Below are 20,903 nucleotides of genomic sequence, written 5' to 3'. Positions count from 1 at the left end.
TAAGGAATATTCTTAGGAATTCTTGTTCTGTGTACAAGCAGAACATTTTGAATAACTGTGTGATATACCAGTAGTCCTTATTCTGGTATAAAGCATCCTGGATGAAGTCTTGCAAGTTTTTGAAAGTCAAGTGATCTATCCTGACTGTATACTTTTTTCTATAGTTTTGCTTGGTCTTTTTCTTGAAATGAGTGACTAATTATTAGCCTTGTAAGCCTGACTGAATCAGTACTATGTCTTTTTTCTCAGGAGCTGATTATGCCAGAAGAAATGCATGCCATTTTTCTGTGTTATGGGCTGCTGCTCACTAGGGATTCTAAGCTTTTTATCATCAATTTAATTTCACTTAGAGCCATAAGTAGTAATGTGGCAGGGGTCCTGTCAATAAAAGACCAGATCTGCTGATTTGTGTCTCTGAAACATTACCTTTTAGAAAAATGCTGTCTTCTGAGGAAAAAAAAAGAAAGTGTTCATGAGCTACTGTATTTACTTATTAATATTTAATTTTACTATAACATTCAAGCTGAAATAAAAACCTGTTGCAACTTGAAAACTTCCATGTATTCTAAGTGAAGATACCTGGAATTGTTTCAATTTTCTTTTTTTAATCTGTTTCCAAGTGGATCACAAGTTATTGTAAATACTTGGAATTTGTCATTGTTTTAGAAAAAGCTTTTAAAATATACAGTGTTTAGTCCTTTTGGCTGTCTAGTCTGTTGGAGTGCATCTTTAAACTATAAAATGAAATGCAATGCTTTAGTATGGAAGAGAATCCTGTAAGTTGTTTAAGGCATAAGAACGAACTTGACAAATAGTGATTTTTGGAGAAACTGTGTGCATTGTGTTTCCTCTGCTTTTGAAATAATAATCTTTAAATCTTGCTTGTAAAGCAGTTAGACAATTCCTGTAGTTAAAATAATCCAAAGGCACTTAGTGTACAAGGCTCTAATTTCTTTATTGCAAGCTGTAGTTTTCAAGAATGCTAAATGCATTGCATGCCATAAGCCTTTTCGATTGCTCATTAGTGAATTGTAATTTCACACTTCATTTAAAATATTCTTAAACATTCTCTCACAGTAAAAGGTTTCACACAGTAATTAAGAGGCCCAGTTAACAAAGTCTGAGAAGTCTGATTCCCTCACGGGGAATGATCTTGCTGAATTGTAGCATTTCAATTAACATGTTGAAGTTTGCCAAATATAAATTCTGTGTCACCGTGACCCAAAATATTATTGCCTGGTGAAATATATAATCATTTTTCCTCTCAGGAAGGGCTAATAGAGATATCTTTTATATTTTTGCCTCTCTCCTTGAACAGATTGATGATGAGCTTTTTAATCCAGATTATGTGGAAGTTGATCGAATAATGGATTTTTCACGTAGCACAGATGACAATGGAGAGGTAAACAAAACTTTTAGTGCATCTCTAGTCATATAGGCTTTGTGTTTATAATTTACTGTTTAGAAATATATTAATTAGAATATATTAAACACTTACAGGAACTACCATGGTATATGTGTGTGGAAAATAGGAACATGTTTGAGAAAACATTGGCTAATGTAGCAGTTTCCTTTAAATAAAGGGGCTTAAGTGAAAATTCCAAATTTCTTGTAAGTTACCTGTATTTAAAAAAGCACACAAAACAACCAACCAAAAAGCAGCAGCAAACAAAGAAGGGATATTTAATACTGTAGAAATATGATGTCCATGCATGTAATGCAGAATTTAAATGAAAATTGCAAGAAAAAATCTTAGCTAAATGTCATAATGGTTTAGACTACCTGTTAGAGAAGTCCTGATCTTGTTGTTTCTTCATTTTTAATAACTTGCTCTGCAAAAAAAAAGGTCATTTTGTCTTCCATGAGATTCCTTTTTGGTCCTGGGAGAATGGAAAGCTTCCCTGGCAGTGCCACTGTTTCCATGTTGCTCTGTCAGTGAGTGGTGATGGTTTATTTCTCTCTTGTGAAGTTTCTGATGATGCTGATAAGAGAAAACAGTCAATTTTTAAATATGTAGTAAAGCACAGAACTATAAAAGTTGAAATATGAGTGTTGTTTTGCTTCTAAATTTTAGTCTAACATCAGTGATTTCAAATGTGTTATGCTCATTCTGGTGGTAAGCTGCATACTCTAGATTCTCTTCTTACGTGGTTAGGTCGTCAAGGTGTCAGCCTGATGTTTGCTTATCCTTCTGGCTGAGTCAGACATTCAGGTTGATCAAGCTTTTTGAATTTCATCTAAGCCAGCATGTAAGCATGGATGCACTTTTATTCTTCCTGTATTGTGATATAATGTAATTTTTGTCTTAACAAAGCCTGTAACGCATTATCTGGTGAAGTGGTGTTCGCTTCCTTACGAAGACAGCACTTGGGAGCTCAAGCAAGACATCGACCAAGCCAAGATCGAAGAATTTGAGAAACTGATGTCTAGGGAGCCAGAAATGGAGCGTGTGGTAAGAATTGGCTCTATATAGAGGATTTTATTTGAAAATAGTAAAGTAATGTGGTCTTTTAGAAACCACTAATGGGATTTGCTGTATTTGAAACAGGAGCGACCTCCTGCCGATGACTGGAAGAAATCGGAGAGTTCCAGGGAGTATAAAAACAATAACAAACTCAGGGAATACCAGTTGGAGGGAGTAAACTGGCTTCTTTTCAATTGGTACAACACGTACGTAAAACATTGCTTGCTGCTGAATACTGCCTCGGAAAACCCTTTATAGCTTATTTGAAATAGTAGCCTTTTAAAGTAACCTGCTAAAGTGAGATTTTAGAATCATTTACATGGCTCATTTTTTTTGCTATTGAAGTCATATACAAACTGATTTGGGGTGGAACATGAATATGTCAGATTTTTGTGGCAAGTGCTTTGGGTTCATGCATGTCCCTGCTGCCCCTTCCTCCCCCTTGTGAACTTGAGAGGTACATAGAAGGGGTGTATACATGCTGACTGCATCACAAATCATAACATTTATTTAAAATGCAAAATGTTGTGATGCCTTTTCATTCTAGAAATATCTGGTGTATTCAGGTTATTGCCTTACTGATTTTCTACGTTTTAAGTTGGGAATAAATCATTCAGCCTGTTTTTGTTCTTGTTTTCAGACGAAACTGCATTTTAGCAGATGAAATGGGGTTGGGAAAGACTATCCAGTCCATTACGTTTCTCTATGAGATATATTTGAAAGGAATCCATGGTCCTTTCTTGGTTATTGCACCATTGTCCACAATTCCCAACTGGGAAAGGGAGTTCCGCACCTGGACAGAGTTGAATGTGGTTGTGTATCATGGGAGTCAAGCGAGTCGGCGGACCATTCAGTTGTATGAAATGTATTTCAAAGATCCACAGGTAAAAGCTCTTCATTACTTTTCTTTTTTCTTTTTTCTTTTTTCTTTTTTCTTTTTTCTTTTTTCTTTTTTCTTTTTTCTTTTTTCTTTTTTCTTTTTTCTTTTTTCTTTTTTCTTTTTTCTTTTTTCTTTTTTCTTTTTTCTTTTTTCTTTTTTCTTTTTTCTTTTTTCTTTTTTCTTTTTTCTTTTTCTTTTCTGCTATGCAGTTGTTTATTAAGACATCAATTAGTTTTTCACTACTGGTATGTTAGGTTTCAGTTACAAATACAGATGCATATATTTAGAATGTTCTTTAATAGTGGCCGCTATCTCTCTGGGAATAGGAGATGGTGCAATTTTTGTTTAGAGTTTCTTTCTTTCATGCAAGGTTTTTGTTATTTTGTGTTTCTGAGGGGAGCTGGTAGAAAAGATTCTTAACTCCTTTAAGAGAAACTCCTTTAAGTGGAACTAAGCTTAAAAATCAATCTTTGCCTACCATTCCAGGAAAGACCTGCTTGCAGAAATTAAACTTGTCAATGCTTGTTTATCAAATTTTGTAAGTCAGATATGTTTTGAATCTGTGTTACTGCACTTAGGTTGAATAGTTGAGAATGAAGGAAAGCAGAAAAGACCAGGAGTAGAAACAGAAAATTATTTGGAAAACGGAAGCTAAGAAGAGCAGCAGATCCCTACTCCTAAGTGCATGGCTTTTCCCAGAGTAAATAGAGTTGGGGGAGAGTAAAATGTGCACACATTGAATGTTATTGCAGAACAATAAAATCTTCCTTGTGCAAGAGAGAGTAGAAACTCAACCTGTGGAGTACTGTTTTCAACTGAGTTTTAAAAAGTGATACTGGTGAATTCATACATTTAGATTTTCTTTAAAGCATTTCATTTTACACCACTGGACATTTTGATTAATAAACTAGAAGGATATAAAATCAATATGGCACACATTAAGTGGATTTAAAGCTGGCTAGCTGATATTTCTTGATGTAATTGTTAATGAGAAATGATTTGCATTTCCAGCATAGTTTTTCAGGGATTGGTTCATGTCCATGAGCTATATAACTTAGCAATGACCTGAAAGAAAACATAAAATCATTACTGAGGAAGTTTTCAAATGACAAAGATGTGGAGAATGGTAAATGATTAAGACAGTTCATGGATACAGAGTAAGCTGCATTACTTAATAAATTTGATCCAGTCTAGCAATACTCAGAATAGCTAAATGCAGGGCTGTCTGTGGACAAGGAATGAAGAGAATTCTTACCATAGGGAGAGCTCAGCTCTGTGAAGGCTGTAAGATAAAAGCATATCCTTTTTTGTCATGACATATGACCAGTTAAACATGAGTTCATATTATGACACAGTGGTTAAAAGGGCTAGTGTAGTCCAAGTGTGTGGGAGGAAAGTTTTTTAATATAAAGATGAAAAAAGTTACAACATTCTCTTCTTTGTCAGTGATGTGATGAGTGGTCCGGTTCTGCTTAGCTCTCACTTCATGTCCTCAAAGTGTGTTGAAAAACCAGAGCAAAGGTTAGAGAGATATTGCAAGGTAGAAAATATGTTTTTGCAGGTAAAAAACTGACTAAAAATTGTTTTGAAGATGATGACTGTGGCCCAACTTGACATGCCATTAGGGCAAAGTAATGAAAAAGATAGAACTATGTACCTAAATATAGTAGAGAAACATAGTAATTTATATTAGTTAGAAGTTACAGCTGTGTGGTCTAGAAAAATAACTGTTTTCTCAGCAATTTATCAAAGAAACTTTCAAATGAAAATCATATCTATGTTTGTTGAAGATTTGAGTAACAGTTGCTTCACTGAGGTCTAGTGGCCCAGAGAAGTAGTGTATGTCCCAGTCCACATCAGGAGGGTTGGAACTAGATGATCTTTAAGGTCCCAATCCAGGCCATTCTATTAATCTCTAATATTCTTTATGATAATTCTCACATTTAGCTTCTTACCTAGATGTATAATACACAAATAAAGTGGGCTTGAAATCAGTTTTTCTGATTTTAAAGCAATTTCTTTGCAGAGATTGATATTTTATATAATTTAAAATTGTGTTTATTACAAACACCATCTCTGCTGAATTGTTTCCTGTGTTAAGAATCATATTTTTTTTTCTATTTGAGTGGTGCTTGTTCTCAGCATGTTCTTCCCCTTAGCAGTTACTTAGCATAAAAACTAAAGGAATGTAATCTGAAAAATCCCACTTACTGTGCAGATTCTTAGTTATTTTGGGAGTGTTGTTTCATTGATCTAAAGGTATCTAAAAGGATCTAAAGCAAGATGCAGCAGAAAGTTTTCTTCCCCCATTGTCATATTCTTAACTCAATTCTTGCCATGAGAATGGCAGTCATTGACCCCATAGTGAGTAATGACAAAGCACTCGTGGCACAGAAAAAGGAATAATCTTCTGCTGGTTTTGCTTCCTCGACTGTCTTAAAAGGAGAATCAGACAATTACTACATTTAGGGATAAAGGAGAAATGGAGAGAACTCATCCTTTTGGTGGAAGCTATCTTAGGTGTGTCACAGAACCACCTTCTGTGTTCCATTCTTTGTAAGAATGTCAGCTGTGAAGCACATGGTAGAAACTGAGCTACAGGGAAGAAATCTCTTCATGTTCTGAGAAAAAGAATCTCCATGTAGTGTTCACTCTGACATTCACCATCACTGGGTATATGATGGGAGACAAAAAGGGGAGTGAAAGAAGACATGATTTAGCAACATCATTTCTAGTTTCCTTGAGGACACATCAACCCAGACATCAGGCATCTTTGACTTTTTAGGTTTTGATATGAAAAGAGGCCTCTCAATCTGAGCCATTTCTCAGAAAGACAATTGAACATTGAGAAAGTAAGAGTGGCTTTTGAAGAAGAGAACATGCATAAAAAGCACCTACCCATCTGCAGTAGTGTGATTTTTCAGAGTCAACCCCCGTTACCAAGGTCAAGTTGTGAAATGCTAGAGAGTAGTCAATAACAAAATAAGTTTCTGCATTGGTGTGACTTCAACAGTAAGGATATGGTGCTATCAGAGACATTCTGCTGTGAGATTCACATAGAGAAGCCTGTTCTGGTGCTCTTGAGCGATATAACTGAAAGGTCTTCCTAGGGGCCCTTCCCTGGTTTGAATATCAAATAAACTGTGTGCTTTTCTGTATTGTCCCATCTCTGAGAAGGAGCCCTGCTTTAAGATTACAAAAACTATATGTGCCAAATAGAGCTAATGACAGAGTCTTGGAAAAGAGCTGACTTGGTCTGTGATGGAAATTTACTTGGCTCATGAAAAGGTTACAGCATTTCAGTTTGCTGGCTTTCAAAGCTGCCCACTTAGTGTATCTTCATCTGCTGTTTGTTAAGTAACAGCTTTTTCTGCCCCTAAGAAGATAAATATTTCTGGACTATGCCACGAGAAAGCATTGTTGAGCAGGTCATTACTCTCTCTGAAATGTTCTTGATTTGAGTAGGCAGATTTAATGCTGAGTTCAGGATATCAGGTTTTCAATCATTTCATTGAGTCAGTAGCCAGTTCTGATCCCCATGGTTTGGAGAGGATTATATGCAGGTCACTTATAAAAGGATTCAGTCTTGCGCAGGTCTAAGGGAAGAAATGGTCACCTTATTGTAAAATATGTGTTTCTTTTGAAATTTATTCAATATACAACCCATGACAGAGTCCTTTGAAAATGGGAATGGCTTTGAACTTGTGTAATGCTCATCCTTAGAGAGACAGTTTTTCTGCACAGACCCGGTGACACTGGAGTTACCAAATGACATTTTTCTTTGAACAGCATTGGGAAGAAGCATAGCATAATGTCAGAAAGATGCTCATTTCATGGTCTTGAATAAAGTTTATTCAGGTTTTTTTTTTAAAAAACAGTCTTTATATCAGTGTTGAAAATAAGACTGAACTAATGAACCAGTGAATATGGTGTCAGACTTCAAGATAATTGTCCTGTTGAACTTTTCTTAACACAGACTTAGAAAAATATTATGAAATTGTATGCAGAGATACACATTCTCCATTTAAAAGTTCAGATATTTGCTTCTGTCAAAGCTGTTTCCTAGAGTAGTTGTAGATTCCCCATCCCTGGAAGTATTCAAGGCCAGATGCATCAGAGCTTTGAGCAACCTGGTCTAGTGGAAGGTATCCCTGCTCATGGCAGGGGGTTGGAACTAGATGGTTTCAAGGTCCCTTCCAACCCAACCATTCTGTGAATTGTAGGTGTTTTAAATCCTGAGTGTTTACCAGGAAAAAAACCCAACCTGATAACAGTCAGCACAATATTCAAATAGTCAAAAAAAGGAAACCTAAATGCACTTTTGCTGTACTTGGATTGTTCAAGAGGACCCTCATGTACCTTCAATTCAGAAGTAAAAAGAGAATTTTCTTGATGAAGTCTGAAAACCTTATTTCAATATTGCAGCAATAAGTTAATGCCTCAAGGCATTAGTATAATCCATATGAATTACATCTGAAATACTTGTATATACTTGGTAATCAATGTGCAATGATTCTGTGGCCCTATTTACAGGATTAAAAACAGCTATCATGAAGCCAGTAGCAAACTCACAGAATTGTATTTTCCCATTTAGTCAGCAATAATGACTTAATTTGCTTTAAATGTCTTGCCCATTGTACAGTTTTGTATTTTTAAAAAATTGAATTTGAAGGTGAAACAAATTGCTTCCTTTCATTGCCAGGGAGTTGAATTTAACATTTGCTGTTCTTTTCAGGGTCGTGTGATAAAGGGGTCCTACAAGTTCCATGCCATTATCACAACATTTGAAATGATCTTGACTGACTGCCCAGAGCTGCGTAACATTCCATGGCGTTGCGTGGTCATTGATGAGGCTCACAGGCTGAAAAACAGGAATTGTAAGCTTTTGGAAGGACTCAAGATGATGGATCTGGTCAGTGTGAACATCTCTTACCTTTGAGTCTCCTGTACTTTTATTACTTCTCATTTATTGTTTAATCAAAAAGTGAAATAAAAGGATTTTTTCTTAAGTAAATCATCAAGTGTTAAGAAGAATAAGAGAATGCGGATGACAAAGTATAGAATACCTGGAAGCATATGCACACCTTCAGTTTTGGAGTGCTGATATTTAATAAGCTTTTTCATTAATTTAGATGTAGAATTATGTGGATTCTCCTAAGACAACCAAAATTAGTTTATTCTTTCCTTTCTTGTGACTTAATCCATAGTCACCTCTTCACATAGACATTTATTTAAAAGTATTATGTGGTCATGAGAGTTAAACTGCTCTGCATTAATATCAGCTCTAATGTTAATTTGCTATATGGCTATAAGGATGTTCATTCATACTGACTAAGGAAGGGCGAGTTGGTTTCTGATGCTTACATAAATATGTATTATGTTATGTGTATAAAATAGGTGTATTAAACTCATAGAGAAAAATCAGATAATGTGAAGATATTTGCCATTTAAAAGACACAATAATTACTTCGTTTTGGGCAGAATATTCTTTTAAAATGTGAGAATAATGCATTAATAATACCTATAATTCGATTTGTAAAAATGCTGTGTGCCTTTTGTTTTTCTTATTATGGTTGCTGTTAGAGGAAAGCAGAGTTTATATTCTTACAGACTACAAATGGAGATATGGGACTTTTCATATTAATTCTAATTACACTGCTAAATTTATGTTTGGCTCTGGACTAGTTGCTGAACCTGTCTGGGCTCCTTCTCTAAAGCAATATGCTACTTTTGTCTCTGCCACTCTCATGCTCTTTAGCATGTAGTAAGAAGGTAGAACTCTGCTTCAGGTTTCCTGTTAAATCCTGTGTTGATCTCCTGGCCTGAGGAGATCTGTGCACTAAGGTCAATTGGAGGTGTGATAAATCAATGATTTTTTACTGGAAATGATGGGATATGTTCAACTGTTACTTTCAACTGTTCGTGAAAGGGATGGGACATTGTGGACCAGCAAAATCTGTTCTTGTATCTTGGAGAACTTTTGAAGCTGCTTAAGTAGTGAAGTGTTTTTCTGGGCTGTCACTGAAGGAACACCAGAGTACCAGTTAGAAATGTCTTGAGAAGAGTTTTATGTAAGTAGCTGGGGGAGGGGAGAGGAAGCAAAGGTGAGACAGACATACGGTGACAAGGGGAAAGAATTTTGTGTATTTTTCCGTTGGAAATTATAGTGACGGATTCCTAGGCAACTGTTTCTTAACCTTTCAGGAGCATAAAGTGCTGCTTACTGGAACCCCTTTGCAAAATACAGTGGAAGAGCTGTTTAGCTTGCTTCACTTCTTGGAACCAGGTCGTTTTCCATCAGAAACCACATTCATGCAAGAATTTGGGGATCTTAAAACTGAAGAGCAGGTAAACTTATTTTGCGCACTTACTTTTCTGTTTAGATATTGTGAATTTATCCATTTTATTGCATTTATTCTGAATTCCATTATTTGTTTTTTCAAATAATATATATTTGCTTCCTGGAACACCATGGTGGGTTTATTTTCATTTAGTTGAGAGTTTTTTTGCTTTTGGCCAAAAGTATTTCTGCCTTATCACTGTTCTGGTTGGGATTTTGTGGTTTTTTTCCTTAAAAAAATTTAAAGTCCTTTGTCCATTGGTCTTGTGGAAACAGGAAAGATTCCCTTTATTAAAATATAGTGTTTAAAAATAGAGGTGGGGTGTCTTGTAATAGCTTCTGGATGAAAATACTTCTGAGAGAATTAACTTGTCAGTTTACATTCTTCCTTAAGCAATACAGTGAAGGGACTGTTCCTATAATTTCTGTGGATTTAACATCTGAGAGTTTTCTCTGTTACTTAAGTGCAAACAGGAACATAGTTGAAACCCAGTTTAGCAAGAGGTAACCAAATGGAGGGAGTTTTTTTTTACTCAGAAACAGATTTCTCAAGCTGGCCAATAATGGAAATGCATTAATCAATACAAAATGAAAGAACCTAGGTGCAACATGTTTGGTATCTGAAATGTAAAATGTTTCTGTGTATGTATCAAAGTGTTTTAAAAGGCCAAACCACCTTAATATTAGGAGTTAACTGAAGCATGATATCTTAATTTGGCCCTTTGCTTCCTGTGATAGTAACTGCACATATTTTTGTATGTAACTTTGTTGACTTTGTCTGAAAATTCAATGTTTTATATCTTTCAACTTTTGACTACTTGAATTTGTTGACTTTCTTTGAGAACAGCTCTTTCACACATCAGTCTAAATTACAAAATACCCCTTCCTCTAGGCCCTGGCCACCTGGCAAAATCATGGGATAAGTTTCCATAGGTTGTGCATGCTATTACATGTCAGTCAGAATGGACACTGACCTGACTGAAAGTGAACCAGCTCTGAAGCAGAAGTCATAAAGTCCTGCTAATGAAGTGTCTGAACTGGAGCTAATATATCCTCTCTCTCAACATAGCTTTTGTATGGTCAGCTCAAAATGACTGGAAACTTTTGAGGCCATACATGGAGCTATTACTAAATTAATTTCATTGGCCATGATCAGAGTTAGAGCCTGGATTGCTTGGTCCACCAAGTTCTTTTGAACTTATCTGTTGACACTCAGAGGTTTTGGAATTGGGTTTATCTTTCAAATGCTGGGACAGGTTATGTGCTAATGACATTCTTCTCCATTCCTTGTAATCCTATTCCATATATTTTCTCAATTGTTCATCTCTCTCTGCTAATTACCTTTTTTGTTCTGAAGTTGCTTTATTACTAAGGGAATTATGTAAATTCAGGAGGAAGACTCTTGTTCATATTTCTGCTATGCAGCTTTGCTTCAGGAGATGATGACAAATTTCAGGGTGAATTATTAGCTCTTCATCAATGAGATGGTTTGTACTTTGAGATACAGCGTAAAATAGCCTAAACACCAGGTGTTTGGGTTTTGTTTTTTTTTCTGTTTTTTTGTTTTGTTTTTTATAAGGGACATATATGAGCTTTTTAAGTAAGAGATTTAACAAAAACTTTTTAAAACATAGCCTTTTTATAAAGAAAACTGACATTTTCTGCTTTGCCCCTCCCACCCTTTAGGATGTGTCTTAAAGAATATGCCACAAAACCTGGAAACACTAAAAATTATCAGTGTCATAAAAATTAATAGAAATGTTTTCATTTTTAGACCAGTCCTAAAGAGTGTTCAACTTCAGTGGATGTCAAAACTAGGGAAATAAGAAAATAATTAGAAGCAGATATTTAAAGTGGGGAAATAGCATTAAATACCAATTAGTAATTGAAAGTGAACTGCAAAAGTTATCTTAAAGTGTCAGATTTGCTTATTTAACAAAGGGTTAGGTCTGCATGATTTGTGTGTAGTACTGTCCTTGTCTAGAAGGATAGTTTTGAGTGAGGTCTATTTAATAACAGACATCACTAGACACCAAAATAGACTAGAAATGTGTATGTCATTAAGTTAACAAGGAGAACTTGCTTCCGAGTCATTGAGCAAAGATTTTTTTACAATGTGTTCTATTTGGTATTTGAGGTAAAAAACAAACATTTTAGAATTAAGGAAATTGAAAAATGAATATTTGACTCCTAGCAGTTTTAATTCAGTTATTCTATTAAACATCTGTTTCCCAGGTGCAAAAATTGCAAGCTATTTTGAAGCCGATGATGCTGAGACGTCTCAAGGAGGATGTGGAAAAGAACCTGGCCCCCAAAGAGGAAACCATCATTGAAGTTGAGCTGACAAACATTCAGAAGAAATATTATCGTGCTATTCTTGAAAAGAATTTCACATTTCTTTCCAAGGGTGGAGGTCAGGCAAATGTACCTAATCTTTTAAACACTATGATGGAACTAAGAAAATGCTGCAATCATCCATACCTTATTAATGGTAGGCTGCCTACTTTTCTCCTCATTTGAAAAATGATTGTAAAAATGTACAATATGTATAAATTCTGTTTTTGTGTGTCTTTTTGTTTATTCATTTATTTTATTTTAAGTAGAAAAGTGAGACAATCTGTTAGGTTCTCATAGGTATAGATATATGCTAGCTAGGACAGCAGTGTTCTGTGCTGCTTTTTTCCAAGGCTTCCTGAGAGATTTAGCCCTGAGTTAATGTTGGTATTATAAAGTTTTCCTTTCTGTTATTTGTGACAAACAGGACTTCAGTTATCATGCAGGTTGTTGGATGCTGGCATGAATATGGTAACTTTTTCTTCACTTACAGTTAGCTGTTACTTTCTTGCTGTTGAACATCATAGGGTAGTAACTTAAAATTTCTGAATAGAAGTTGCAGAGTAAGAAATCGTGATCAAGCCTGCTTTTATGGCCACATGTTTTCAGTTAGTTTTCTTAATTTGACTAGTAAGAGAGCCATAAGGGTGAATGATATATTAGACTTCAGTGACTTTTTCTGTGTGATGGTATTGATTTTAGATCAGGATTATCTTTGGCAAGTAGTACAGAATCAAAAAATATCTTAAGTTGAAAGGGAGCCATAGGGATTATTGAGTCCAACTCTCTGCTCCTCACAGAACTACCTAAAACTAAGTCTTATGACTTAAGGACCAGATGGTTCTTGACCTCTGACTCGTGATGCCTCACTTCCCTGAGGAGGCTGTTCCAGTGACCAACCCTGTCAGGAACCAGCCAGCTCTGTCTGAATATGCTAAACTTGTATGTGCTGGTCAGTTCTTCCCTTTGAGGATGTAACACAAACCTCCGTACAGGATTGCATTCTACTAGTTTCTTGTTCCCCAACTGCTGTTTCTTACTAGATATGATTTATGGTTGTTTTATGCTGGTTATAGGCTTCATGATGAAAGACTGTTTTGTTCCAGAGCCATATGTGATTTCAGGTTTTTTATTGTATGACTTCCATATTGCAGTACTTAAGTTCTTTTCCTTGACACTTTTTGTTTAAATGGGGGGTAAAATGCTTAAGCTGATTCATGAAATTACATCTAATTATATTTCATGCACAAGTAATTCTTCTAAAGACATGATATAGGCTTACTCCAAAGTACTTAAACTCATCCATGCTGGTGGTTGTTCAGTTTCTAAACTCATATGACATACAGTAAAGTAGCTTTGTGGTTCTGGTGAAGGGTTTGTTGGGATTTTTACTTGATTTTTTTGGCTTAAGTTAATCCATTGTATAAATGAGTTTATCGGAATAGTTTAGACTGTTCAGGTTATGGGTGTCTGAATTGGTGCTTCTTGGCTTTCAGTTAGTTTTTAAATTTGCTATTATTTTCCTTATTTCATGTCTGTTGAAAGAAAAAAATTAGTATATTGCTGCTACTTGATTTTGTCAAATAGAGTTTATGAGCAGCGTTTGTAGTGTTGCCTACAGCAGTGATTTTTTTTTCCTCGGAAGTCTTGTATTGTTTAATATAATTTAGAAATTGGTAAAGTTCAGGTGTTAATTTAGAAGACTTCAAATATTTTTTATGACTGTATCTTAATAAAGGGAGGTGGATTTGTCTCTTGAATGCATTTGTCTTTATAATATTTTTTTGATGTTTTGAACATTTGGTCTTGCTTGGTATCATTCAGCAACATGGCAGGTGGGTTGAACCTTCAGATTTGAGGGGAAAAGAAATCCTGATGTGTTAGTGTGGAGGTGAAACTAAACAAACACATCCTTTGTAGTTCTGGGACAGAAAATACTTCTACATGCTGTAGTCATGAGCCCAAGGTTTTATTTTGTTGATTGATATTTAACAACTTTGTAGTTTGTGTAATGGCACAAGTTTGTTTTATTTCCGCTAAGCGTTTTTGCAATGCAAGTACTTATGGTTGCATAGTATTCTCCTGATGAATGATTTCTTGCAGTAGCAAGTTCTGTTTTCTAAGCTTAAGTGCTTTTATAGAAGTGTCTCTGAATCCTCATTTTCTTCCCAGTTTGTGGGGTTTGTGAGCAAGCAGTAATGCACATGTATTTGAACGTGTTTTGTTTTGTGTAAGAGTTGCAACCAAATCTTATATATAACCTTCAGTTATATAGTTGGAGTTGAAATGGGGTTTTTGTTTCTTTCTTGATTGACAGATGTGTTCTATGGTCTGCTGAGACTGTGAGTAGACTTCCAGAGGTAGTTACTATATATTGGGTATTCTCCAGCCAATCTGGGTAAAGCATTGTCTGTCATTTTTCTTAGGGCTGGACTCCTTGTTTTCTCCATAGCAACCATTCTAAAGTATTTATACATCATTCCTCTCTCTGTCTCCAAGAACCAGCAGTGGGGAATGCCTCTATACTTACACAATTTAGTGCTGAATACCAGAAATGCTCCTTACTCTGTTGTGCCCTCTTGAGCCCTGGAAGCCTCTCCTAAAGAAAAGTAAAAGTGGAGGTTTCCCTGAACATGAACCATACATTCAGATACCTTCCTTTCATCCCCTACTAAAATTCAGCTAGAATAGGAAGTAATTTTACAGACCTGCAAGTACTGCATCAAGTAACTTTTGGGTAACAAGGACTCAATGGACCTGGTGTAATTACAATTGTAGTAGGAATTAAGAAGGATGGTCTTTTACAGGATTTAGCTAGGACAGAGTTACTGAAATAACTGATTTTTGCAGTTATCTGTAGTGGATTTGAGTCTTGCTGAGACCAAGCTCTGATCCTGTAAATTCACTGTTCATTAGACCAGATTGTGGGTTCAGTGTGATGTGGTTTGCTTTTGCAGATGCTGTTTTCGCTTATTGGGTTACTTCACAATAGTGAAACTTAAATCTGGATATTGCAGTTGAGTCAGAAATAATTGCTGTGCCCTGGAAAGATGACTGAAATTACTGTATATGAACTGCTTGACAGCCTGCTGTATGCTGGAATTGCCAAAGTTCAGTACAGAATTGGAGGTTTACTCCCCAAAATTCTGCCTGTTTTGCAAAATGGGCAGTGATATGATTGAAGGGAACGTCGAGTGTCTGCTTACACTCATTTCATATGGGCTTACTTTTCTGATGTGCAGACCATGAGGATGAGTAGTGCTGGGAGCACTGCATCAGATCAGGAAAATCCTACCTTGAAAAGCAGTCACATCACGAGTCCTTCAGGTTGTGTAGAAGCGAGTGGTGCGAGTGCTTGGAGCAGCATGGAGCTGTCAGGCAGCCTGGCCCGGCTGGAATCTGGTTCAGGCACCCCATTAGAGCGGGCACTGAACCAGCCATCGCACAGGGAGGGTGCGTTTCCGTGTTTGTTTACAGGCATCTACTTAGAGCTGGGATTTGAGAGAGAGATGCTCAGCAGAAGCCTGGCAGTCAGCTGTGCTTCCCCCTCCCCCAACCCTTCCGTCTTTCCTTGTGCTGTTCAAGAGTGGTAATGAAGCTGAATATTAGACAAACTAGAAATACTTTATAAACTATATTTTGTTGGGAAAAAAAAAAAAAAAAAGCAGAGGGGAAAAAAGATGGCTCAAAAAAAGGCTTTTTTGGAGTTGAAATAATCTTAGAACAAAGATTCCTAACCTTTTACATGCCAAGAGTGGAAATCTGATAGTTCTTGGAATTGCTCACTTTGTAGAAGTGACATAAAAATGGAATAAAAGCATAGGAGAGGTTAAAGAGAAAGCTTGAACTTGGTCTGTAGTCTTCCAGTTGTGAGCAGAACAAGGAAATAGTTGCTGCTGTGCATATCATTCATAGGCAGAGTGAGTGTCAAGAGAGAACTTTTGACTAACACTGGAAAGAATAAATACATTGGATAGCTTCATCAAACTGAACAAAAAAAAAATACATTCAGTGAGAAAAAACTAAATAGAAGGTAAAATAATAATTTCATAGCTGCTTCCCCCCAATTAGTTTTTTGTTTGGATTTTGATTTTATAATTAATCATGAAAGGAGCAGGTACACGTCATGTGGATGATTAAGGCTGATTTTAGAGGCATAGACTTCAAATGTGAGTTGTGTCCCTTGTATTTTCCTGTAGAAAAAAGACATTATTTTCTTTCATATTACATTTTTAAAAGGAAAAAAATCCATTTTATCAGTTGAAATATGTTTAATTTTTTTTTTCATTGAATTGCGTGTGTCAGTGGTTATATGAATTTATTTAGGGATGAGTTTAGTGTTGTTCGAAAGAGGAAAAAATGAATTCTCAGAGTTATTTTTTATTGATGCTGTATTTGTGTATATGTTTGCTTCAAAATTAAGCTTAATACTTTTTATAAATGTTTATTTTTTTATAAATGTTTATTCACATAGTGCTTAAAACATTCCTGCAGTTTCTATAGGGTATTGAAGGCGAGCTCATTGTTTATTGATAAAACCCTTTGCAGTGTTCATGTATTGCTGTCCAATCTTTGCAGGTGCTGAAGAGAAAATTTTGGAAGAGTTTAAAGAAACACACAATGCCGACTCTCCAGATTTTCAGCTCCAGGCAATGATCCAGGCTGCTGGCAAGCTCGTACTGATTGACAAGCTGCTGCCAAAACTGAAGGCTGGTGGCCACAGGGTGCTTATCTTTTCCCAGATGGTGCGCTGCTTGGACATACTGGAAGACTACCTCATTCAAAGACGGTGAGAGCAACAATATAATACAATTATAAATAAACTGTGCCTTCCTCAGTGACCACTGCATTTAACCTGTGAGTAATCCATATAGAAAGGGAAGAAATTAAAACAATATTTTCTGTAGTGATCTGGCCAAAGGAAAGAGCAAAGCTGGAGGTTGCAAGTACTGAGCCTTTTCTTTTGAGTGAATACAAAATGACCTCATATGGAGAGCTTTAAACCTCTCAGTTTAGCTCTCAGTTAAATGTTTTGGTGGCTCTAGAGGTTTTTAATTTAGGCCTAAATTTTTATTGAATTCCTTGGAATGAAAGTCTGTTCTTTACCAAAGAAAGAGACAAAGTAGTATGTATTTACTGATGAAGTTAGTCTCTTAGTTTGTTGTAGCTCTTCTAACCCCATAGTAGCATATTTGTCTTTGCTGTTTTTAACTGCATATTCTTCTAGAGAAGTAATGCCATTGCAGTAAAGCAATCTCTGTAATGCATCTATTTTTCAGGTACCCATATGAACGAATTGATGGTCGAGTGAGAGGCAACTTGCGTCAGGCAGCTATTGACAGGTTTTCAAGACCTGATTCTGATAGGTTTGTTTTCCTGCTGTGCACAAGGGCAGGAGGTTTGGGCATTAATCTTACTGCTGCTGATACCTGCATAATTTTTGATTCAGACTGGAACCCCCAAAACGACCTCCAGGTAATATTACAAGAGATTATTTTATTGAAAATATTTCTTTGCCTTTTTATTGTGAAATTTTCTTCATGTACAAGAGAAATTATCTGTTGTTGCTCTCTTGAAAGCATAAACAATATTATTTATATTGAAAATAAAAATTTTAAAGTAGGTTCTCTGTATTATTTCAAATCCTTTTTTCTTCCATTTGTAACCTGTAACTGAATATCTGTCTGTGTTTCTTCAGGCTCAAGCACGATGTCACAGAATAGGGCAGAGCAAATCAGTGAAAATTTACAGGTTGATAACAAGAAATTCTTATGAAAGGGAAATGTTTGACAAAGCTAGCTTGAAGCTGGGCCTTGATAAGGCTGTGCTACAATCTATGAGTGGAAGAGAAAATGCCACAAATGGGGTAAGTATTAGTTTTTCAAGGTGCATTATCAACAAATGCTATGAACACGTTGCACTTTGCCTGTTTGTGTTTTAGCTGGAGAACAGTGGTTTTCCGATGGCTGATAGTTTAAAGTCGGGTTAAATAAGGGCATTGGCTACATGAACTGGCTCAGCCTATCTAATGGCTCACTTATTGCCAAAAGGGGGCAGGTGGAGTCATGTTCCCTCAATCCTGATCCATTCTAATCATTCCACCTTTACATTATGTTGATCCTGGCACTTTATGAAGTTCTTCTAGTTAGCTTTTGCTGGTGTAGCCTTTTTGCTTTGAGACTTTTTCTTTGCTTTAGCTTTTTTGTCAGGTTAGTAAATTAAATCTGCTCCCAGGAGGAACTTAGCAGTCATCAAAGCTAAAGGGATTCAGTGACAATGAATTATTAAGTCGTTTAAGCCACTCACATAACTTCACCCTGAGAATTTTGTTGTTTGTATTCTTCTTTAAAAGGTGATTTCAGCATGAATGTTTCATTGACCACCACCACTTTATCACAGAGTTTCAGCCCTTAAAATGCCAAATACGATTCATCTGATTGTGCTGTCAAATGAACACGTTGGCTGGTGTCAAAAAACCCCAAACTGTAACCCCTCTTACGTGTTACAGGTGCAACAGCTGTCTAAAAAAGAAATAGAAGATCTGCTTCGAAAGGGGGCATATGGTGCTCTGATGGATGAGGAAGATGAAGGGTCTAAATTTTGTGAAGAGGACATTGATCAGATTCTCTTAAGGCGAACCCACACGATTACTATTGAATCTGAAGGAAAAGGCTCAACATTTGCAAAGGTATGCATTGACATTCAGCCAGATTAAAATGACTAAAATGTGACCAGAATAGATGGAAGTATATTAAATTGCCTTCTGTGTCAATTTATTTTTTCAGTGTACTTGACTTCTTTCTTTCTTGACACTACCCCTTCCTAAGTACTGTATTCACTAGTGAAAAAGAAGGTATTCTTCATAGCATACAGTTAAGAAATCAATCCAAGTGTTTTTACTTTTACTAGGCTAGTTTTGTTGCATCTGGGAACAGGACAGACATTTCTTTGGATGACCCTAATTTCTGGCAGAAGTGGGCGAAGAAAGCTGAGCTGGATATCGATGCTCTAAATGGAAGGGTAAGAGCTTTGACTTTTTCTAGTACAATTAAACCAAAATTCCCCCCTTCCCCCCCTTTCTAAATTTATACATTTTCATGTTCATTTTAGAACAACCTAGTTATTGATACACCAAGAGTAAGGAAGCAAACCAGACTCTACAGTGCAGTCAAAGAGGATGAACTGATGGAGTTTTCAGATCTGGAAAGTGATTCTGAAGAAAAGCCTACCGCAAAACCCCGTAGGCCTCAGGACAAATCACAAGGTTATGCAAGAAGTGAATGTTTCAGGGTGGAGAAGAACTTGTTGGTTTATGGGTAAGATATTCAGATAAAATATACTAATTGTGGCTAAAGATCTGAAAATAAATTTTATATAGTAAATAACTCATTCTTCTCATGGATACATTCACAAACTATCATACTGCATAATGCTTATACATGCCAGTCAGCTTTGGTTTTGGTTGCTATATATATAAATTGTGCTTTTATGTGTTACTTAGTTTAAAGTATCTGAGTGTGTCACAGATGGCTATGAGCTCACTGGTAAGATAAGTGGTTTTGTGATGACAGAATATTTGTTTCTGGTTTCTCAGTGTAAAGTATTCTTGAGTTAATGAGTTTTAACCTCTATTTTCTAAGTGTTGAAGAGAGTAATAGTGTATTTGTAAAGAACAAAATGGTTTTGAAATCAACAGTCAATCTAGACCTTGTCACCACTTAAATTCAGATATTTGGTACTTGATATTTTTCCCATTGAGTGTTCTAATTTAAATTTCATCTCTTTGCAAGCAGGTAGCTATATTTGACTTCTAACACGGTGGCCTTCAGAATGACTGTATTTTAGAAATTAATGTACAACAATTGCTAGTAATGGGTTTCTGGATCAAAATAGGAATAGTTCCTCGAATCCCATAATTGTGGAATTGGTTGAGTTTCCTATTTGTAGCTTACTGGGACCTTTAGTGTTAAACATATGTACTTTATTAATTTGAGTGTAGTTCAATTGCAGCTTTACGAGCAGTGAACTTATTGCCTGCTCTGTAAAATAAACATTCTTAACTCTTTGGTGCTGGAGGTTGGATCCCCTGACATAACCTACAAATGCAAAATGCATTAGTGCTAACACAGGAGGTCCCAAGTTGCTTGATACCAGGAGTTAAATTGAAAGTCACAAATTAAAATACCAGTACTCTGGCTGTTGTATTGAACATATTTTTCTTATAGCTGGGGTCGGTGGACTGACATCCTCTCACATGGGCGCTATAAACGTCAGCTAACAGAGCAAGATGTGGAAACCATCTGCCGGACTATCCTGGTGTATTGTCTTAATCATTACAAAGGGGATGAAAATATCAAAAGTTTCATCTGGGATCTGATCACTCCAACTGCAGATGGGCAAACTCGAGCTTTGGTTAATCATTCCGGTATGTCTACCACAATCAAATAATGATGCTAGTAAATAGGAAAGAATCGCTTCAGTCGTGCTATGTATTTGGTTTAAACTATAGCCATTCTGACATGTCGTAGGATCTTGTCAGGTTTTATGAGTAAGGTGGGCTTTGACTTGGTCTGTACTTAAAGGGGAAGTCTCCCTCAGACACTTTGTAGAATGCAGTGCTCTTTCCTTTCAATCACTTCTAAACAAATATTCCAGCATAATTTTTTGCTGGCACCTACTGCGGGATTTAATCTCTTTTAAATTGCCAGAAATCAGAAAGCTTGTTTCCTTACGGCCATTTAGATTCATGAGAGTTTTTACAAGAAATATTTATATAACACCATTTTCTGGCTAGCACTCTGAATTTTTGAAATCTTCACACCTAAATTTGCATGAAAGTTTTGGTTGATTTTGTTACTTGCAATTTTCTGCACTGAGTTATGTTG

General features: G+C 36.1%; 1 protein-coding gene across 4 annotated transcripts in view; it reads left to right on the top strand.

Moving 5' to 3' along the window:
* Positions 1 to 1,313: 1,313 nt before the first annotated feature.
* The window catches only part of CHD7 (chromodomain helicase DNA binding protein 7), a 35,741-nt gene continuing 16,151 nt past the window's right edge, over positions 1,314 to 20,903 (top strand). For all 4 annotated transcript variants that reach the window (XM_056484374.1, XM_056484376.1, XM_056484375.1 and 1 more), the window contains exons 1-14: positions 1,314 to 1,402; positions 2,315 to 2,452; positions 2,549 to 2,670; positions 3,105 to 3,348; positions 8,080 to 8,256; positions 9,549 to 9,692; positions 11,920 to 12,175; positions 16,597 to 16,807; positions 17,298 to 17,493; positions 17,717 to 17,884; positions 18,527 to 18,706; positions 18,928 to 19,038; positions 19,129 to 19,334; positions 20,244 to 20,443. In XM_056484374.1, the coding sequence (XP_056340349.1) occupies positions 1,367 to 1,402; positions 2,315 to 2,452; positions 2,549 to 2,670; positions 3,105 to 3,348; positions 8,080 to 8,256; positions 9,549 to 9,692; positions 11,920 to 12,175; positions 16,597 to 16,807; positions 17,298 to 17,493; positions 17,717 to 17,884; positions 18,527 to 18,706; positions 18,928 to 19,038; positions 19,129 to 19,334; positions 20,244 to 20,443 (2,389 nt within the window). In that variant the 5' untranslated portion in view covers positions 1,314 to 1,366. The remainder of the gene's footprint in view (positions 1,403 to 2,314; positions 2,453 to 2,548; positions 2,671 to 3,104; positions 3,349 to 8,079; positions 8,257 to 9,548; positions 9,693 to 11,919; positions 12,176 to 16,596; positions 16,808 to 17,297; positions 17,494 to 17,716; positions 17,885 to 18,526; positions 18,707 to 18,927; positions 19,039 to 19,128; positions 19,335 to 20,243; positions 20,444 to 20,903) is intronic.

The sequence above is a fragment of the Oenanthe melanoleuca genome, chromosome 2 (assembly GCF_029582105.1).
Source record: "Oenanthe melanoleuca isolate GR-GAL-2019-014 chromosome 2, OMel1.0, whole genome shotgun sequence".
Lineage (NCBI taxonomy): Eukaryota > Metazoa > Chordata > Aves > Passeriformes > Muscicapidae > Oenanthe > Oenanthe melanoleuca.
Note: the sequence above shows the minus strand (reverse complement) of the source record. Positions and strands in the feature narration are given on the sequence as shown.